Here is a 15,640-nt window from a genome sequence, read left to right on the forward strand (position 1 = left end):
GCACTAGCATATATAAAGATGTTTGGGATTTTAGGAGAAAAAAAAGAATAAAGTGGAAAATTACAGAATCCTCTAGAAGGAAGGGTTTCTTTTCTCCACTTCATGCTGCAGTTTTTCTTCTCTCTTCACATATGCATAAATACCCACATAAATCCAAACTTTCCACTGCATCACAGAGAACCAGTGCGTAAAGGTTGAAACATGGGAAGACTGAATACATTTTTTTTTTTGTCATAGATACTGAGAGTAAATAGTTTTAGGATAAAATCGTGCATCAGTGCAGCTTTGGATCCTCGTGCTGAATCTGCAGGTGTTCTGTTGGCTTGCACCAGTGCTGATATGCAGAACACTTTGCTTTGGAAGTAGGTCTGAAATACAAAACGCTGAGCCGTAAAAAGTAAAAGGAGTCTTGACGGCAACATACTGCTCTTCTCAAAGAGCGCGTTTCCTATGCTGTAGTGCTCCCTGTAGGTTTTGCTGTGAAATGCAGGTATGTATCTTCGTCTTGAGGACCCAACATTGAGAAATACTGCAAGATATTTCTGCTTACATTTTGTTGCAATATAGGGAATCTTGATTCCAAATGAAGTCAGGCAGTAATGTGTATTTTAATGTAATCTTTTCATTACACCTAAGCTTATGGAAAAGGGTGTGCATTTTAAATACATCCCCAGGAAGTATGAAGAAAACTCACAGAAAGCATTCTCTCCTCAGAGAGAAAAAAGACCCTTTTATTGCTCATTTAGGAGACTTTTTCTAACATACGATCCTGACCTGTTCATATGAACTCGGTGCTCTTTGTCTTATTCTCAGAGTTATTACAAAATGAATGTTAAAATACAGTGAAGTTGGGGAGTGTTTTTTTGGTAGGGCTTCCCTTTATAAATTCTACTGAATATTTAGGATATTACTTTTACAATTACATTTAGGAAAGAACTTTGTTTTGTTAAAGTAGATTTTGTAATATTTTTTTTTCAGAAGGTCTGCCATACATGTTTCTAGAATAAATTATTTGTCTTATCTATTATAATTTTTGTTTTACTAAATACCTGTAAATTAGGTTTTTTTTGCTTACTACACTGAAATATGTTTACAATTTTTTAGAAGGAAAAAGTGTGTGGAAGTTTGACATTACAACATCACATGCTAGAGCCTGTACAACGCATTCCACGCTATGAGATGCTTCTAAAGGACTACCTAAGGAAATTGCCTCAGGACTCCCTAGACTGGAAAGATGCTGAAAGTAAATATCTTCTAGTCAATAAAATAGCGGTAATAAGATTGTAGTAAGGGGATACTGTAAATTAAAACCATTTTTAGGGGGGAAAAAAGTGATAAGAAAAACACTGCAAAAAGAATTTATTCAGTGAAACAGTAGGATTGGAAAAATATTTGAAAATCAGATGAAATTAGTATAGAAACTGTAAATCCTTTAGTCATTCTAATGGAGTATGTTAGTTTTGCTTTAGTTTTGGAATTGTGCTCAAGTTTTTTGTTTGCTTGTTTGCTTCTACTCATCAGATTATTATTTTTTTATGCACATGTATTTTATTTTATTTGGAAAGAAAAAGAGGAAGATTTAGGCTCTGTTTTGTTTTTAAACTCTTACAGGGAAAAAGAAAAATCAATTTTCAATGTTTTTCCTCTCTGTATTTCATTATTAGTACGATTATCATAAATGTTAGTAATATGAGGTGTCTGAACTAAAAAAATCACACTATTGTGTGACATTCTGGAGTGCTTTGTGAAAAGAGGTGAGAGAACCATGACTGTTCCTATCTCAAAAGTGTGATTCTAAGTACTGAAGCTCACCTTGAGGTAATCTACAATGATTCTCTTCTGATCTTTCCTAGTGATTATTTCAATTTGGTTGCTAAATTTCTTGTGTTGTCCACTTTACCTTTGTTAGTTATTATTGATATTGCAATGAATTTATCGCAGTACGTAATTTATGTAAAAAGTACAACCGTTTCTGTGCAATAGAAATACACACGGAAATGCAGCTTTTTGTTTTGCTTTTCTTTTTCTTTTACGTAGAATCTCTGGAAATTATATCCACTGCAGCAAGCCACTCAAATAGTGCAATAAGGAAAATGGTAAATTATTTTTGTTTTACTGTTCATCTTTTAAAACACTGTATTTGAATACTTAGGATTAGGATGTGAAATTAACATTTGCCCTAAATGGGAAAGAATTACTTTCCAGTGTCCAAGTGATTGCTTCTACTCACCATATTTGTATGGTTCCTGGGGATGATAAGCAAAATTTGACAGTGCACCTAACCTGCAAGTTCCAGGTTGAAGTATCTTGGACTCTTAACCTTGTTGCATCTGTTTCTGTTGGTGGAAAAATAATGTTTGTAGAAAGTAGTTACTGTCTTCCTGCTGTTGTCAGACCAACACGATAGGTATACTTCATTAAGTGTTCTGAAAGACTTGGTTAGTATTCTGAAGTTTTGGACAGTAAATTATGGTATATATACCAGCATTTTTAAAGACTATCATAACATTTCTTAAAGCTGTATCAACCTGATTAATCAGTCATCATGGTTGACTCTATATAGCAGCAGTATATGTATATAAATATTTATATACTTTAAAAATCTTTTTACAAAGCTGACATTCTCCAGACTTACACAAGCTCCTGGCATTTCTTTTAAAATGCATTATGATCAGTGCTATTAATTAATAAGCTTCATAATTGTGTTTTCCACGAATAGGAGAATCTAAAGAAATTGTTAGAGATATATGAGATGCTGGGAGAAGAGGAAGACATTGTGAACCCTTCAAATGAACTGATAAAAGAAGGACAGATCCTTAAACTTGCTGCTCGCAATACATCTGCTCAAGAACGGCACCTTTTCCTAGTGAGTATCATGCTGCCTTTTTGCAAGGGTGGCTGTATGTTTTTCTAGACTTGAAAGAAATACTGAAGAGAGAAGCAAATTCTCTTCCAGATGATTGAGTAACCTTTCCTCTAATGATATTTGAGCCTGACCAAACCCTGTACTGCTCATAGGAGGGCATGAGAACACTGTTCAGACCAGTGAACCAGCACCCAACAACTCATAGAATCATAGAATTACCCAGGTTGGAAAAGACCTTGAAGATCATCAAGTCCAACCGCAGCCTAACCATAGTGCCCTAAACTACCTGAGGGTAGCTTAACTGCTTTAAACTACTATGGGTTTAACTACCCATTGTTAAATAAATATCTGCCCATCTTAAGTACAAGTTCAACCCACTGGTTTTCTGTTTTAATATAAATAAATAAATGAATTTTGTTACTTACGTACAGTAACTGTATTATATAGTTTATATGCAGCCCGTGACAATCCCTCTTCACTCAGTAAACCAAAAGGTTGGACACTTGTGTTCAATAGCATGGGAACTATGTAGTTCTCATAAAACAAAAATGTAGACGCTTGGGATTTCAGTCCTAATAATAGATTCTGTGCCTTGGTCCTCATATAAGCCTCATGGTCCTGTGGAAACTTGTTGTTATGACAGTTCATCCTCTTGACAGGAGCTTGTTTCTTCTCTTAGGAATAACAGACTACAGCAGTGTGCCTTTAAGCCTCCCTTGGAAAAGGTGTAATGTAGTTCATTGCTTAACAAAAGGGGTGAGAAGTTCAACAGGGATTTGAGTATCTCTTTTTTAAAAATACCGAGAAAATGTGAGGAATTCTAAATCCCATAAAAATATTAGAAAAAAAGATGTTTTGCATTACAGTTTTGGTCTTTGCATGTATCAGCTAAGCAGAAATGAACCTGCTTTCCACCTATTTAGTTCAGCTTTGTGATATAGTCCAATTCTCAGTAGGAACTACCTGTTTTCTGTGTTTTTGTTAATGTAAAGCCATGTATTTATTTTTCTCCCCAGTTTAACAATATGTTGCTCTACTGCGTCCCCAAATTCAGCTTGGTAGGATCAAAGTTCTCAGTTCGAACCAGAGTTGGCATAGACGGTATGAAGATTATAGAAACTCATAATGAAGAATACCCACACACTTTTCAAGTGTCTGGAAAAGAGCGAACGCTGGAGTTGCAGGCCAGGTAAGAGAAGTCTTTTGCCTTTTTTATGGAGGATTAAGTTTATTCATAGATTTGGAGGAAGATATAGTTTTTCATCTTAATGGCAGTGTTTTGAAAATAACGTAGGCTGCAAAAAGCATCAGTTGTCATTCTAAGAATCTCTTGGAGTGGAAGATGCATCTACAGCATATAGTATGTTGCCTTTCCTTGTTGAAATATCCAAGACAGTTGTGAGTGAGCTGCCTGGAAAGTTGAGATCAGGGTATGCAAAGGAGATATGTCTGGCTTCATCAAGAGTTTTCAGACACTGAGTATTAATCTGGGCAGTGCTGCAGCCTCTGGTTCCTAAACTACCTTGGTACAAATGGGTCAGTTCAACTCCGGGCTCATCCACCCAACAAAACTCCCTGGTGGGGTTATATCCCCAGAACGATGTTCTCTACAGTGGTCGATGGGTACCTACTTTCCTCCACTACTCAGATCTGTTTTCAGTTTATTTTTCTCTGATTCCAGAGATCAGTCTCATCCTGAAAGACAAGTTTTTTTAGTTCTTCGGTCCCTTCCTTCCAATTGCACTCTTCTAAATGGCACTCTTAGACTCTTTATTGTTAGTTCTCAAATCTCTTTCTTTCTGGGTTACCCTTCTGTTGCTTCTTTTTGCATTGCCAAGACTAAATTTTCCCTGTCTGCGCTACCTCAAGTAAAGTAGAGCCATTTAACATCCACATAGCCTGTTGGAGCTTCTTTAAGATCTTATTCATAGTAATCAGGATGTAACTGCAACTTGATATCTGTGTTGGATACAGTTCTGTGTCTCCACCATATATTCGAGGACAGACTATAACTTGCTATCAAATCAAAAATTGCAAGATATTTTTCTTTATGGCAAAATACTTAAGAGTAACAGTCCTGTTGATGTATTTCAAAGAGAAATCTATCATACAAGGTTGGAGTTTAATATATTACCTCTATCTAATTTGTCACGTCTGTATGTTTTACCTGTACTTCCTGTTAAGTCATCTGTAGTCCATCCAAACATGTAAAAAGGAAAAGTCAGCGAACTGGTTCATAATGTTGAAGAGTTTTCCTTTTATTTCAACTGGATACTTTTATTGCCAGTGCAAAAAAAATTGAAACAAAGCAACAAAAGCATTAAGAAAATTACTTTTAAGGATGAAAATCTGGTAGATGGATGTACAGGAGAAACATGTGTTGGTGTGAACTTAGTAGTGCATGAAAAGAGAGAACAAAATGTACCTACACCTAAATATTTAGCATTTTCCTTTTTTCCTTTCCATCCTGATCTTCAAAACAAAAGAAGTAATCAGCAATGGGAATACTACTACTCATGGGTTGTTCTGTTTGTTCATTTTAGTTGAACAGTTAATGAGCAGCGTTGTCTTACTTTGAATTAATGAAAATTAATTCAGATTCTTGGTTTTGCAGGAAGTTACTGATAGTGAAATAATGTTTTCTGAACTAGTTTTGGACTAACGTGTCAAATATTTCTTTTAGTTCTGAACAAGACAAGGAAGAATGGATAAAGGTAAACCTTTCTACGTTCCTTCTTTTTTTTTTTTTTAATGTATTTTCACTGAGGCAATCAAAAAGCAATATTCATATTTTCTGGCTGTAGTTTCCCTCTACTAATCAATAAATGGTCAGAATGCAGGCTTTCCATTCAAAGTGTAGTGCATTTGAGGAGTTTTTCCATTGTTTTTCCCTAGGCACTTCAGAATACCATAGAAGCTTTTCAGCAGAGGAATGAAACTTTCAGAAATGCTATTGCTAAGGAATATGAAGACATGCCCATCGAGGTTTCTGTGAGTTGCTTTTATTTCCTTTGTAACCCTATTAGTACCCATTTTGTTCTTCAATAGTTGGAAAAGAAATAATCAGAAGCAGCTTTGTTTTCTGACTAATCATCCTTAGAGCAAAAAAAGTACAAAGTAGTCGTTTTGCTGGTAATTGTTTTTCTCCATAATGCCAAATCTTATAAATGAGTCTTTTTTTATTTTTCCCCTTGAAATGCATAACAGAGTATCCTTTCATTCGTGCATAATCGTTTCTGACTGTGCTCTTTGTTATTTCTTGTATGGATTTCAAAATCCATTTAGAACTGTGTTTTGCCATTTCCTTTCCAGAGGAAGAGAATGATTATTTTCTCTATTAAGATTTCTGTACAACTGGTTTATTTTATCCTCCCATCCTTCCCCTACCTTCTTCAGAACGCTGAGCTTGGGAAGAGAGCACCAAGGTGGATCCGAGACAATGAAGTAACCATGTGCATGAAATGCAAGGAGCCCTTCAATGCACTGACAAGAAGGCGGCACCACTGCCGAGCATGTGGACATGTAAGTACAAAACTGATGCAGGTGAGCTTGGAAATAGCTCTGAGCACACTTCTGGTGGCTGTTATACTGCAGTTTGTTACTGTGCTTGTGACTGAGAGGAGAATCTGAGTAGCACCACAAAGGATCTTCTGTCCAAATTAGTTGGCATAGCAAATTGGAAAGTAATTTGCAGCAGAGGTAACGTGCATTTGTGGAAAACATCCAAAGTATGAACTGTTCTGTTATTGCTGAGTGGCCTGCACTGATCTCAACAGGTTGAAGACTGTTGAAATAACATAAACCTTCATTACCTCTATCAGCACTGGCTGCCTCCTATTCCCATTTTGCTACCACCTCTCTCTTATTTGCAAGCAGACCACGAAGAGGTGTTGTTAAAACATTTTCTTTGGGTAGTCTTGGAGCTTTTACCAGCTGATTTCACGGTTCGATTCTGTGAACATGCCTGAAGCATAAGAGGAGGATAAGGTGGGAAGAAGAGAATATTACTGCCATTTTCCATATGTGAGGCTGCAATAACACGTCACTTTAAAATAATTAAACAACAGTGGTATGACCTAAGAGTTTTCAGAAGTTAATAAAAGAAGAGCAAACATCCTGTGCTTGCTTTCTTTTTCTTGCCAGTCGGCAGCTGTTCCTTTGTCCAGCAGATGGTAGTGCAAGCCCAGATTTCATTTTTTGATACAGGCTATCTTGTATGGCTTCTTTCTAAATTTCATATGTGATGTGAAGGCTTATTGCATTTACAGCTCTGCTTTTGTTCTTTGCTGAACAATAGAGACTTATTCAGAAGCTTCAGTTGTCATCTGTTTTATTGCTTCCCAGATTGTTCTATCTTAAAACTCCTCCATAAATCTGAAGATCGCACCTTTACTCTTACTTCCCTTTTGGAGTCTGGACTCTTATTTGAGTTCTGTCACATCTCCTTCCATTTTAGTCTTAAGATACATTTCTATTGGGAATTATTTTGGGTCAGTGAGGATGTCTTTCCAGCAGTGAATAACTGGAAACAGAAACAAGTGTTCTCTATGGATACTGGTTGAGGGTAGTTATCTAGGTTACTACTACACATCCTTGGCTCTTCACAAAATTTTTTTCAGGTCTTTGGGTTGTTCAAATCCACTCATCTGCCTTACTTTACTGAAATGACTCTACTCACTGTTTTATGCAGGGCGTCTTTTTCAGCTGAAAGAACATTCCTATATGAAAATACTTCTAATGAAAAATCTTCCTTCAGATCTTCTTGCATTTCAATTTTCTTAAATATTTCTTAGAAAGAAATATCAGCAGTATAGCATTTACTTATGAATTTACTTATTATTACTTATTCCTTATGAACAGATTCTGAAACTGTAAGTTCAGTGTTTTTAGCAAGTTAAAAATTAGACATTTCTGGTGTCTTTTAATTAATTTTTTTTCTTTCTAAAAGTTATGCTTTTCTGGGCTTATGTGGAAAACATAATGGTTCCACATACCTTTTCAGGTTGAACTGTAAAGAAAATGGGAGACTCTCTTCCTACAGCATAGCTTGTCCTGTATTCTAATTCTATTCCTATATTTAGTTTATATGTATATTTGAAAGACTAATGGGATTTTGTACAGAGTTGTAATGTAAATAGTGAAGAACACTTCTAGTTAAGAATCAGTGGCACAAATTTGGATGTTATTTTCAATTAAACTATTAATGACATAATAGCCATTATCTTTCTTTTTCTTCATAATTGAACAATACATTGCTATTAGATATGATCATATTAACTTCTAATTAAATTGTTTTCATGAAATTTTATAAATACTTACAATTTATACATCTGCTTATCTTTTTTTGTTGTTTGTTTCTAAGGTGGTTTGCTGGAAATGTTCTGATTATAAGGCACATCTTGAATACGATGGCAATAAATTGAATAAAGTTTGTAAGGACTGCTATCATGTTATAATTGGTTGTACTGATAGCGAGGAAAAGAAGAAGAAAGGCATCTTGGAGGTATGTCATGTAAAAATATCACATGTGCATAACTGCAAGCAGTTTTGACTCATCAATAAATGAGAAATGGTAGGATTCCTGTGGGACTTTTTTGTGTTTGAGGAAAATAAGGGACACGTGGATCAAATTCATCTCATCCAATGGATTATGCGTTTCACCATTCATCTGTCACAATACTGCTACAGGACTCCATTAGCACATTAAATAGTCAAGAGACTGCTGTTTCTTGTTGTGGTGGCTTTTTAAGGTAGCTGAGGAAACAACAGTCTGCATGCTGTTGTAATGAAGTGATTAACTACCCTGGGTGGGAAAGAAATAGAGCTAAGGAAGTATTAGCATGTAGTCATTTTGTGTTCTTCCTATTCTTCTCAGCATCAACATTTAACCTAAGAAGTGTGTCATTCTGCCCTCCGATTCTGAGCAATTCACCTAATGTTAGGTCTAGAATTAAGGCTTGCTTTCTTATGTTATCCGTAGAATGCATTTACATTAGATCTTGTCATAGTATTTTGTTGCTGAAATAGAATGGTTGTCCTATTGGATAGTCAGTAGCATTTCAGTGCCTTGCATGATGTTACCTTAGAATTAAAACCTTATTGTGGATACTAAGATACAGAGAAAGGGTAGCAGTAGGAGGAAAAATATTTAGCCATCTAGAAGTGTGGAATCCAGAATTACTGGTGAAAGAAGGAACAGATTACATGTGCATTAGAGTGCACGTTTTGTGACCATATGTATGTAATACTGACATAATCTCCCTATGTAGTTCATTACTTGCTCAAGCTCTTTTGCAGATATTATCCAAGATGTGCTATGACTAGTGGTGTATTTCAGCCTTTCTGTTCTGTGGGTTTTAGTCTTTATTAATGAAAATTTACCTTCATTTTAATGCTTTATACTATCCTAGATTGAATCTGCTGAAGTCTCTGGAAATAGTGTCATATGTAGCTTCCTTCAATACATGGAAAAATCAAAGCCCTGGCAGAAAGCGTGGTGTGTTATACCTAAACAGGAAGCTGTTGTCCTCTATATGTATGGTGCTCCACAGGTAAGCAAAGAGGAAATAGAAAAGCTTTTAATAAATATTGACATTGACATCTGAGGAAGAGAATTCAGATTCCTTGGTAATGGTGGAAAGGTGTAAGTGTTTTTACCAGCTGGTGTAGTAAATGAAACGCAGCAGGCAGGCAAATTAATTGGCTGTTTCTAATCAGGTACTTCTTCTTCTTCTTCTTTTTCTTAGGATGTTAAAGCTCTGGCTACAATTCCACTTCTGGGCTATACCGTTGATGACACTCCAAGAAGTGCTGACCTCCCACACAGCTTCAAACTGACCCAGTCAAAGTCTGTGCATAGCTTTGCTGCGGACAATGAAGAACTGAAACAGAAGTGGCTAAAAGTTATCCATTTAGCTGTCAAAGGTGAGACGTCAGAATGTCAAAATGAACTGCAAGTGAATTTAGAAGATCAACCCGAATCTTCTAAAACGTCTGAATGCTGAAGCTCAAGAAAACATGGTATTGTTAAAAAACTCAATTGGATTTGTGTTTAACTTTTGAGGAAGGTTAACCCGTTAGCCTTTCTTTGCTCAATCAAGCAAAAAGAAAAAGAAACAAAAACACAACTTCCTACTACCATATATGTCTTAGCACTTTATGTTTGGGAAAAACTCTGGTCTTTCTAGGGATTTCTTTCTTGTTCTCTTTGCTCTTCTGTTGTTCTGTCACAAAGAGTGATGTACAGGTCCATTTCAGAGACTTGTAAAAAATGTGAATACTATTAGGAATCCCTACTAACTTTACTGTACTACTTGTTGATTGTGATGCACATTTTCTTTTTGAAAGTTGCTATTTGGTTCATGTTTGCTACTTTCATCATGAGTGCAAATATTGAAGCTTCCTGCTTACGTATTAGGACTTGCAACAGGATAAAAGATATACCTCCACATTGCCAAAATAGATCTGTAGTTAAATATACAGGGATAGTTTGGTTTTAATGTAAGTAGTTTGTAGGTTGAACTCCACAGATCTGTACATATGTTGTATTCATTTGTTTCTTTTTAATTAAAGTAATGCAAATTGCTTTTACAGGTATACTGGCTTTTAAAGTCTCGATTTATCAAGGAAACAATAGAACGATTTTCAGTCTAGAAAAGAATACATAAAAGATGAGAAGTATATAATATATGTACAGTATTAAAATGTACAATATTGGATTTTTGCTCTTATTTCCTGAGACTGGGTTCCTGTTAGTGAATAATTTATTTAAAAAGCATGTTTTCTATTTGAAATTAAACTGTCCTAAATTAACAAATACTGTTCAGTGATTTGTTTTGATAGCTGACACTTAACGATCTCGATACTTTTATGCGTTAAAAAAAATAGCAGTAACGTAAGTGGCATGCAATGGAAAAATAAGTTCCAGTTGTGTTTAAAGGAGTAGTCATTTTTCTTCAGTGTCCTACCACCGTTATCTCTTAAGAGTGCAGTAGTTCGTTACTAAAATGCACTATGCAGATTGAGATAATCAACAGATTCTGTTAACCTTCTGGGAACGGTATTTTTGTTATTATGGTTATTGGAACAAAAGAACATTTTCAATCTAAATATTGTGATTGTTGGAGAAGATTAGATACTACACTACTTATTTATGACAGTGGTTTCCAAGGATCGCTGTTGTAATATGGAGACTGCTTTATATGCATTTAGTATGAAATATGAGCCTGCAAATCATGAGGAAGGGAATCATATATGTTCTACAATCACCTTATCATGAGAGCATCCAGAAGTGTTACTTCTCAATATAACTACTGTCTGTATTTTAAGACATAAGAAGCTGAAGAGCCCAGGCTTAAGTCCAGTTCTGTTGGTAACACGAGGGCAGATTTCAGTTATCATTTTTTATAATGAAATTTCCAAATGAATTATTGACTAAACTCCCACTTGACTCTTTTTTTTTTCAACACTAGAAAAAAATGCTCATTTTACTTAACAAAAGATGGTTAGAGTAAGCTTTGCTTTTAGCACCGTATGTACCTGAGTACACAGTACTTGCCATTTTTCAGTAAGAAGGTCACAGCTTCATTTTAGTGGTCTGGATTTTGCTCTCACCTGCACAAATCCAAAATTTATAATGGCTTTTAGACTTCAAAGCTTTACACTAGTGTTGGTTATAATCAGAACATGGCATTGCAGGGCGCTAACTCTACAGTTTACTCTGCATGTCAGTTCTGAATTCTTCCTTGGGTGCTCCATGTGTTCAGATTACTATGTTTGTAATCCTAGTGCTGCTTTTATCTGATGTGCAAGCTCTTCTGTAATTCTTTGCGAGATGTTAAGTTACTTCTGATTCCAGCTGCCTTCACTGTCAGTTATGGGCGGCTTAAGGTGTATAGAGCTTGTGTTGGTAAGTTCCTTCACATCTTCACTGGTGTCTCTCTAGCAACACATTGCGTTTTGACAAGAGATAAAGTAACATTCAGACAGGTAGGGAGAACTCTCTGTGGTCTTAGAAAGGGGGTATCTTCTGGAAGAATCTCCAATGCACATGTGGGATCTGCAGGGTCATCTTTTCATACAGCATCATGTATGAAAACATCACTTCCCACATTCAAGTTGTTGAGGGGTGAATTTGCCTGAAAAGAGATCCTTATCTTAAAGGATAAGATGGACTGAATTATACTCAATATGGTGAAACAATTGCAATCACTTAGTACATCCTGTATTCTGAGATCCTGCAAATTTAATTCTGGGCCAAGTAGAAAGACCCATTTCCAGCAAAATAATTAGGAGAACATTAGAAGCAGCCATTTCTGGTCTGCTTTATTGTTATAGCGGTACTGACTATCTGAAGCTGCTTCAGTGGTTTCAGCATATCCCAGACTGAGCTCTGCATGTGGACATAATGTGGAATTAAATCAGCATCATTATTATATTATTAGCAGTAGTTACTTATTTGGATTTCAGCTTCATGTTCTATTTCAACAATTAAAGTTTATACCGTGGGATTCTTTATTTACTGTAGCAGAAACTCATTCATGTTCACTTAATTGCTTGGTCAGAATTACTGCATCCTGACTCAGAAGATAACAGCACACAAACGTGTGGTTCTGTGTGTATGAAAAGTTGCTTCTAGATTTATCCACCTTAGCAGTTTTACACCATTCTCCACAGATCGACTCCCTCCCTACAGTATCCAAAGCTTGTTCTTACAACTGCAAAGAGAAACGTTTTAAGTAGTAAGCACTGTGGCTTAAGTGTCATGACCAAAGCAGTCAAAGCCATCATTCTGATACGGTGTAGGCTGTTCCCATGGTTTTAAGTGGTTTTAAGTATTTATTAGCTACGTGTGTAAGGAAAATAAAGCATAACTGAGCATTCATTCATAATACATGAATGTATGTGAGTGGCTCTGCTGCATTATTTAAACTTTGTCAGTCTCATGTTCAGGAAATGCTCACTTCTAGCTAAGAATGATCAGCCCTCAGTGCAGTTTGAAGCAGATGAAGCAAATTTGTGTGATTTGTCAGTGTTCAAACAGAAGAGTGGCTTAATTTTTATCATGATATTTGTTTGGAGCATATTATATTTTCAAAATGATATGATATTTTTTGCCCTATTACAGAAAAATAATATATTATGGTGTTTATACCATTCTTCCAGGTCCTGTTAAAATTGTTTTTGGTATCAGGCAGTTGTGCTTAGTTGAAGAGCTGCTGTAAAACTGATAGCATATAGTACTTTCAGATTCCTTTACACTGAATAGTTCTGTTTATTCCAAAAGGTGTTTAATTTTTATGTATAAAACAGATATTGAGAATAAAAAATGTTATATTCTCTTTGGAGCAGAATATTAAACTGTTTAAATTGCATGTAATACAGTGGCACCTTCTTATGCAAAACCATCTCGAAGTGCTTTATAAATCTCCTCTAAATCCCTTTTATATAAAAGAGGCTTATTATTCTTCATGTGTTTAAAATATGAATGCAACTAAGGCATGGATTAAATGTAGAATAAATACACTACAACTTGCGTAAGTTTTAGATGAGGTTAAGAATAGATGTGTATTCTAAAGAGTTCTGAGTGGAGTCAAGAGGAAAAAAGAGAAGTATACACTTTAAAAATGCCAGGAAAGGATGTGGAAATGTCTGACAGGCTCCTGGGGATTCACTGTGTTTTTCGTTGCCTGTTTTTTCTTTTAAGTACTTCCCACCATACCAGTATACCACCAATACACAAACTGGGCCGTGTTTTGCATCGTGATTAAATAAAATGAACAAATGGCAGTGGTTCCTTGTACTGAAGAAAAGGGATTTCAAGAAAACAATTAGGCATTCCACATACAAATAATTCTAAGTAATTAACAAATAACTTTATCTGTAGATATATTTTGAAATCCTTAGCGGGTGTAAACTAGCATATACCTGCTGGACTTAAATACACGCAGAATCAACCTTACATTCTATAAGGACATAAGTGGAAAATCAGTTACTCCACTTTAAGACCCGCTGAATTCCTATGTCTCATCTGGAATCACGGTACTCAGCTGAACTTCAGAGGGGTTTCACTTGGAAGACAGTCGGTGTAGGAGTGAGAGGAGACAGCTGATAATCTGAAAGCAATTGGAGAAAAGAAAGAATTTTGTGGCAGACTTAACTATCCTTAAGATCAATCCATTGGTGAAAGGGGGATCAGTCTCAATTTGTGGTGTACTCCTCTTTGGAATTTGAACCAAGATGCATAGAGTGATGTTTTTTCTTCATTCTGTAGCCATATTGGTATAAGAATGTACCCATAACTGACCGACAGGACTATAGTGAAGCACGTGTCTTGGATGAGTTTTAATCTGCTAGTCAGATTGCTTCCTAAATTCCTTGTCCATTAACAGATCATAATAGTAACTTATTGTCTATGAATGTATGCATATATACACATATATATCTGTCTGTATATGTATATATATGTGTGTGTGTGGATAATGTTTGAGACTATTATTCATACAACCTGCTTCAAGCAGTATTTTACAATCAAAACCACACTGTGCTGCATTCAAAGTATGATCTATATTGATTGTGTTAAGTATGCTTTTCTGGAGAAAAAGTGAATAGAATTAGAGCTCCTTCTGTGGCATGATTACTATTTCCAACTACATAAAAACAACTACATAAAACCAAAACAGACTAAATCCAGTAATGCATTCAGTCTGCTTCCTGTTTAACTTTGTGATTACAATTAGGCCCAGAGTCATCCATGGCATTTTGCTTTTATCCCTTCATCCTAACACAAGAGAACCTAGAACATATTTTCTCTCTACTAAAATTTCAGCAGGTTTCCATCAATAAAATGTATTATCAGCCCCTGCATAACACAAACCTACTTTGCTTTGTAGTTCACCCTTTGTTGATTCCTTAACTATGGTAACAGCATTCAGAATAAGTGGGGGAATTGCATCAAAGCATTGTTGAAATAACGTGCCCTAAGAGTTCTAAGAAAGAAGGCAGATTTGTTGGATATGGGGAATTGTTTGTAATACAAATACTGTTTTGGTTTTTTTTATTCTATTAGCACGTTCCCTACTCCGCAGTCCTCAAGGCAAATTAATACATTAATTTTTTTAGTGGGAGCTGGATCAGCTGTAATGTGACATCAGCATTACAGGCTACGCGCTGTAATTCCCCTTTATTATGAAAACATTACGTCTGGTTTTAATTGGGAAAACACTTTTTGTTTGTAAAAACAGTAATATTTGGAAGAGGTGTAAATTTATTCTGGCTTTGCAGTAAACTGAAGAATATTTAAAAGGTGAGATTTAAATGACATTCGAAGTCGTGCAAATGTAAGTGGTCATTTTTATGGTCAAAAATATATGAATGTAAAATAATTGCAGATATTGTATATACTTTCTGTAAGATATGTATATTTGGTTTTAAGGTGGGTGGAGAACTGTATAAAGTAAGCACTTTAATTTCCATTGAATACTTAGAAAAAAATAAATAAAATCCTGTAAAATAAAGGCATCATTCAATAAGTATTGTTGGCTGATTCTATTTGGTTGGTTGGTTGCTTTGTCCACCTACTGCTTATTTTCTCTGCTGATGAAAACAACATTTCCAGTTGTTCAGGTGATGGTGAGGAGCCGTTTTGGAACAGCGTTAACTAACCTGCCAAAATACAACCAAAGGAATGGAAGATATATTCCAGATGTACAAAGGGCGGTGTATAATGCTATGGCATCTTACACTGGGAAGACAAAGATGTTGTCTCAGCAATCC

At 35.6% G+C, this 15,640-nt stretch overlaps 1 protein-coding gene across 4 annotated transcripts in view; it reads left to right on the top strand.

Annotated features, from left to right (window-relative positions):
- The window catches only part of FGD4 (FYVE, RhoGEF and PH domain containing 4), a 107,906-nt gene extending 92,507 nt beyond the window's left edge, over positions 1-15,399 (top strand). For all 4 annotated transcript variants that reach the window (XM_015866274.3, XM_085541028.1, XM_015866302.3 and 1 more), the window contains 10 exons: positions 1,105-1,243; positions 2,038-2,096; positions 2,720-2,866; positions 3,883-4,055; positions 5,550-5,580; positions 5,762-5,857; positions 6,263-6,388; positions 8,229-8,369; positions 9,277-9,417; positions 9,613-15,399. In XM_015866274.3, the coding sequence (XP_015721760.2) occupies positions 1,105-1,243; positions 2,038-2,096; positions 2,720-2,866; positions 3,883-4,055; positions 5,550-5,580; positions 5,762-5,857; positions 6,263-6,388; positions 8,229-8,369; positions 9,277-9,417; positions 9,613-9,870 (1,311 nt within the window). In that variant the 3' untranslated portion in view covers positions 9,871-15,399. The remainder of the gene's footprint in view (positions 1-1,104; positions 1,244-2,037; positions 2,097-2,719; positions 2,867-3,882; positions 4,056-5,549; positions 5,581-5,761; positions 5,858-6,262; positions 6,389-8,228; positions 8,370-9,276; positions 9,418-9,612) is intronic.
- Positions 15,400-15,640: the final 241 nt, after the last annotated feature.

Source organism: Coturnix japonica, chromosome 1 (assembly GCF_054131305.1).
Source record: "Coturnix japonica strain WE chromosome 1, WE-NBRP24, whole genome shotgun sequence".
Lineage (NCBI taxonomy): Eukaryota > Metazoa > Chordata > Aves > Galliformes > Phasianidae > Coturnix > Coturnix japonica.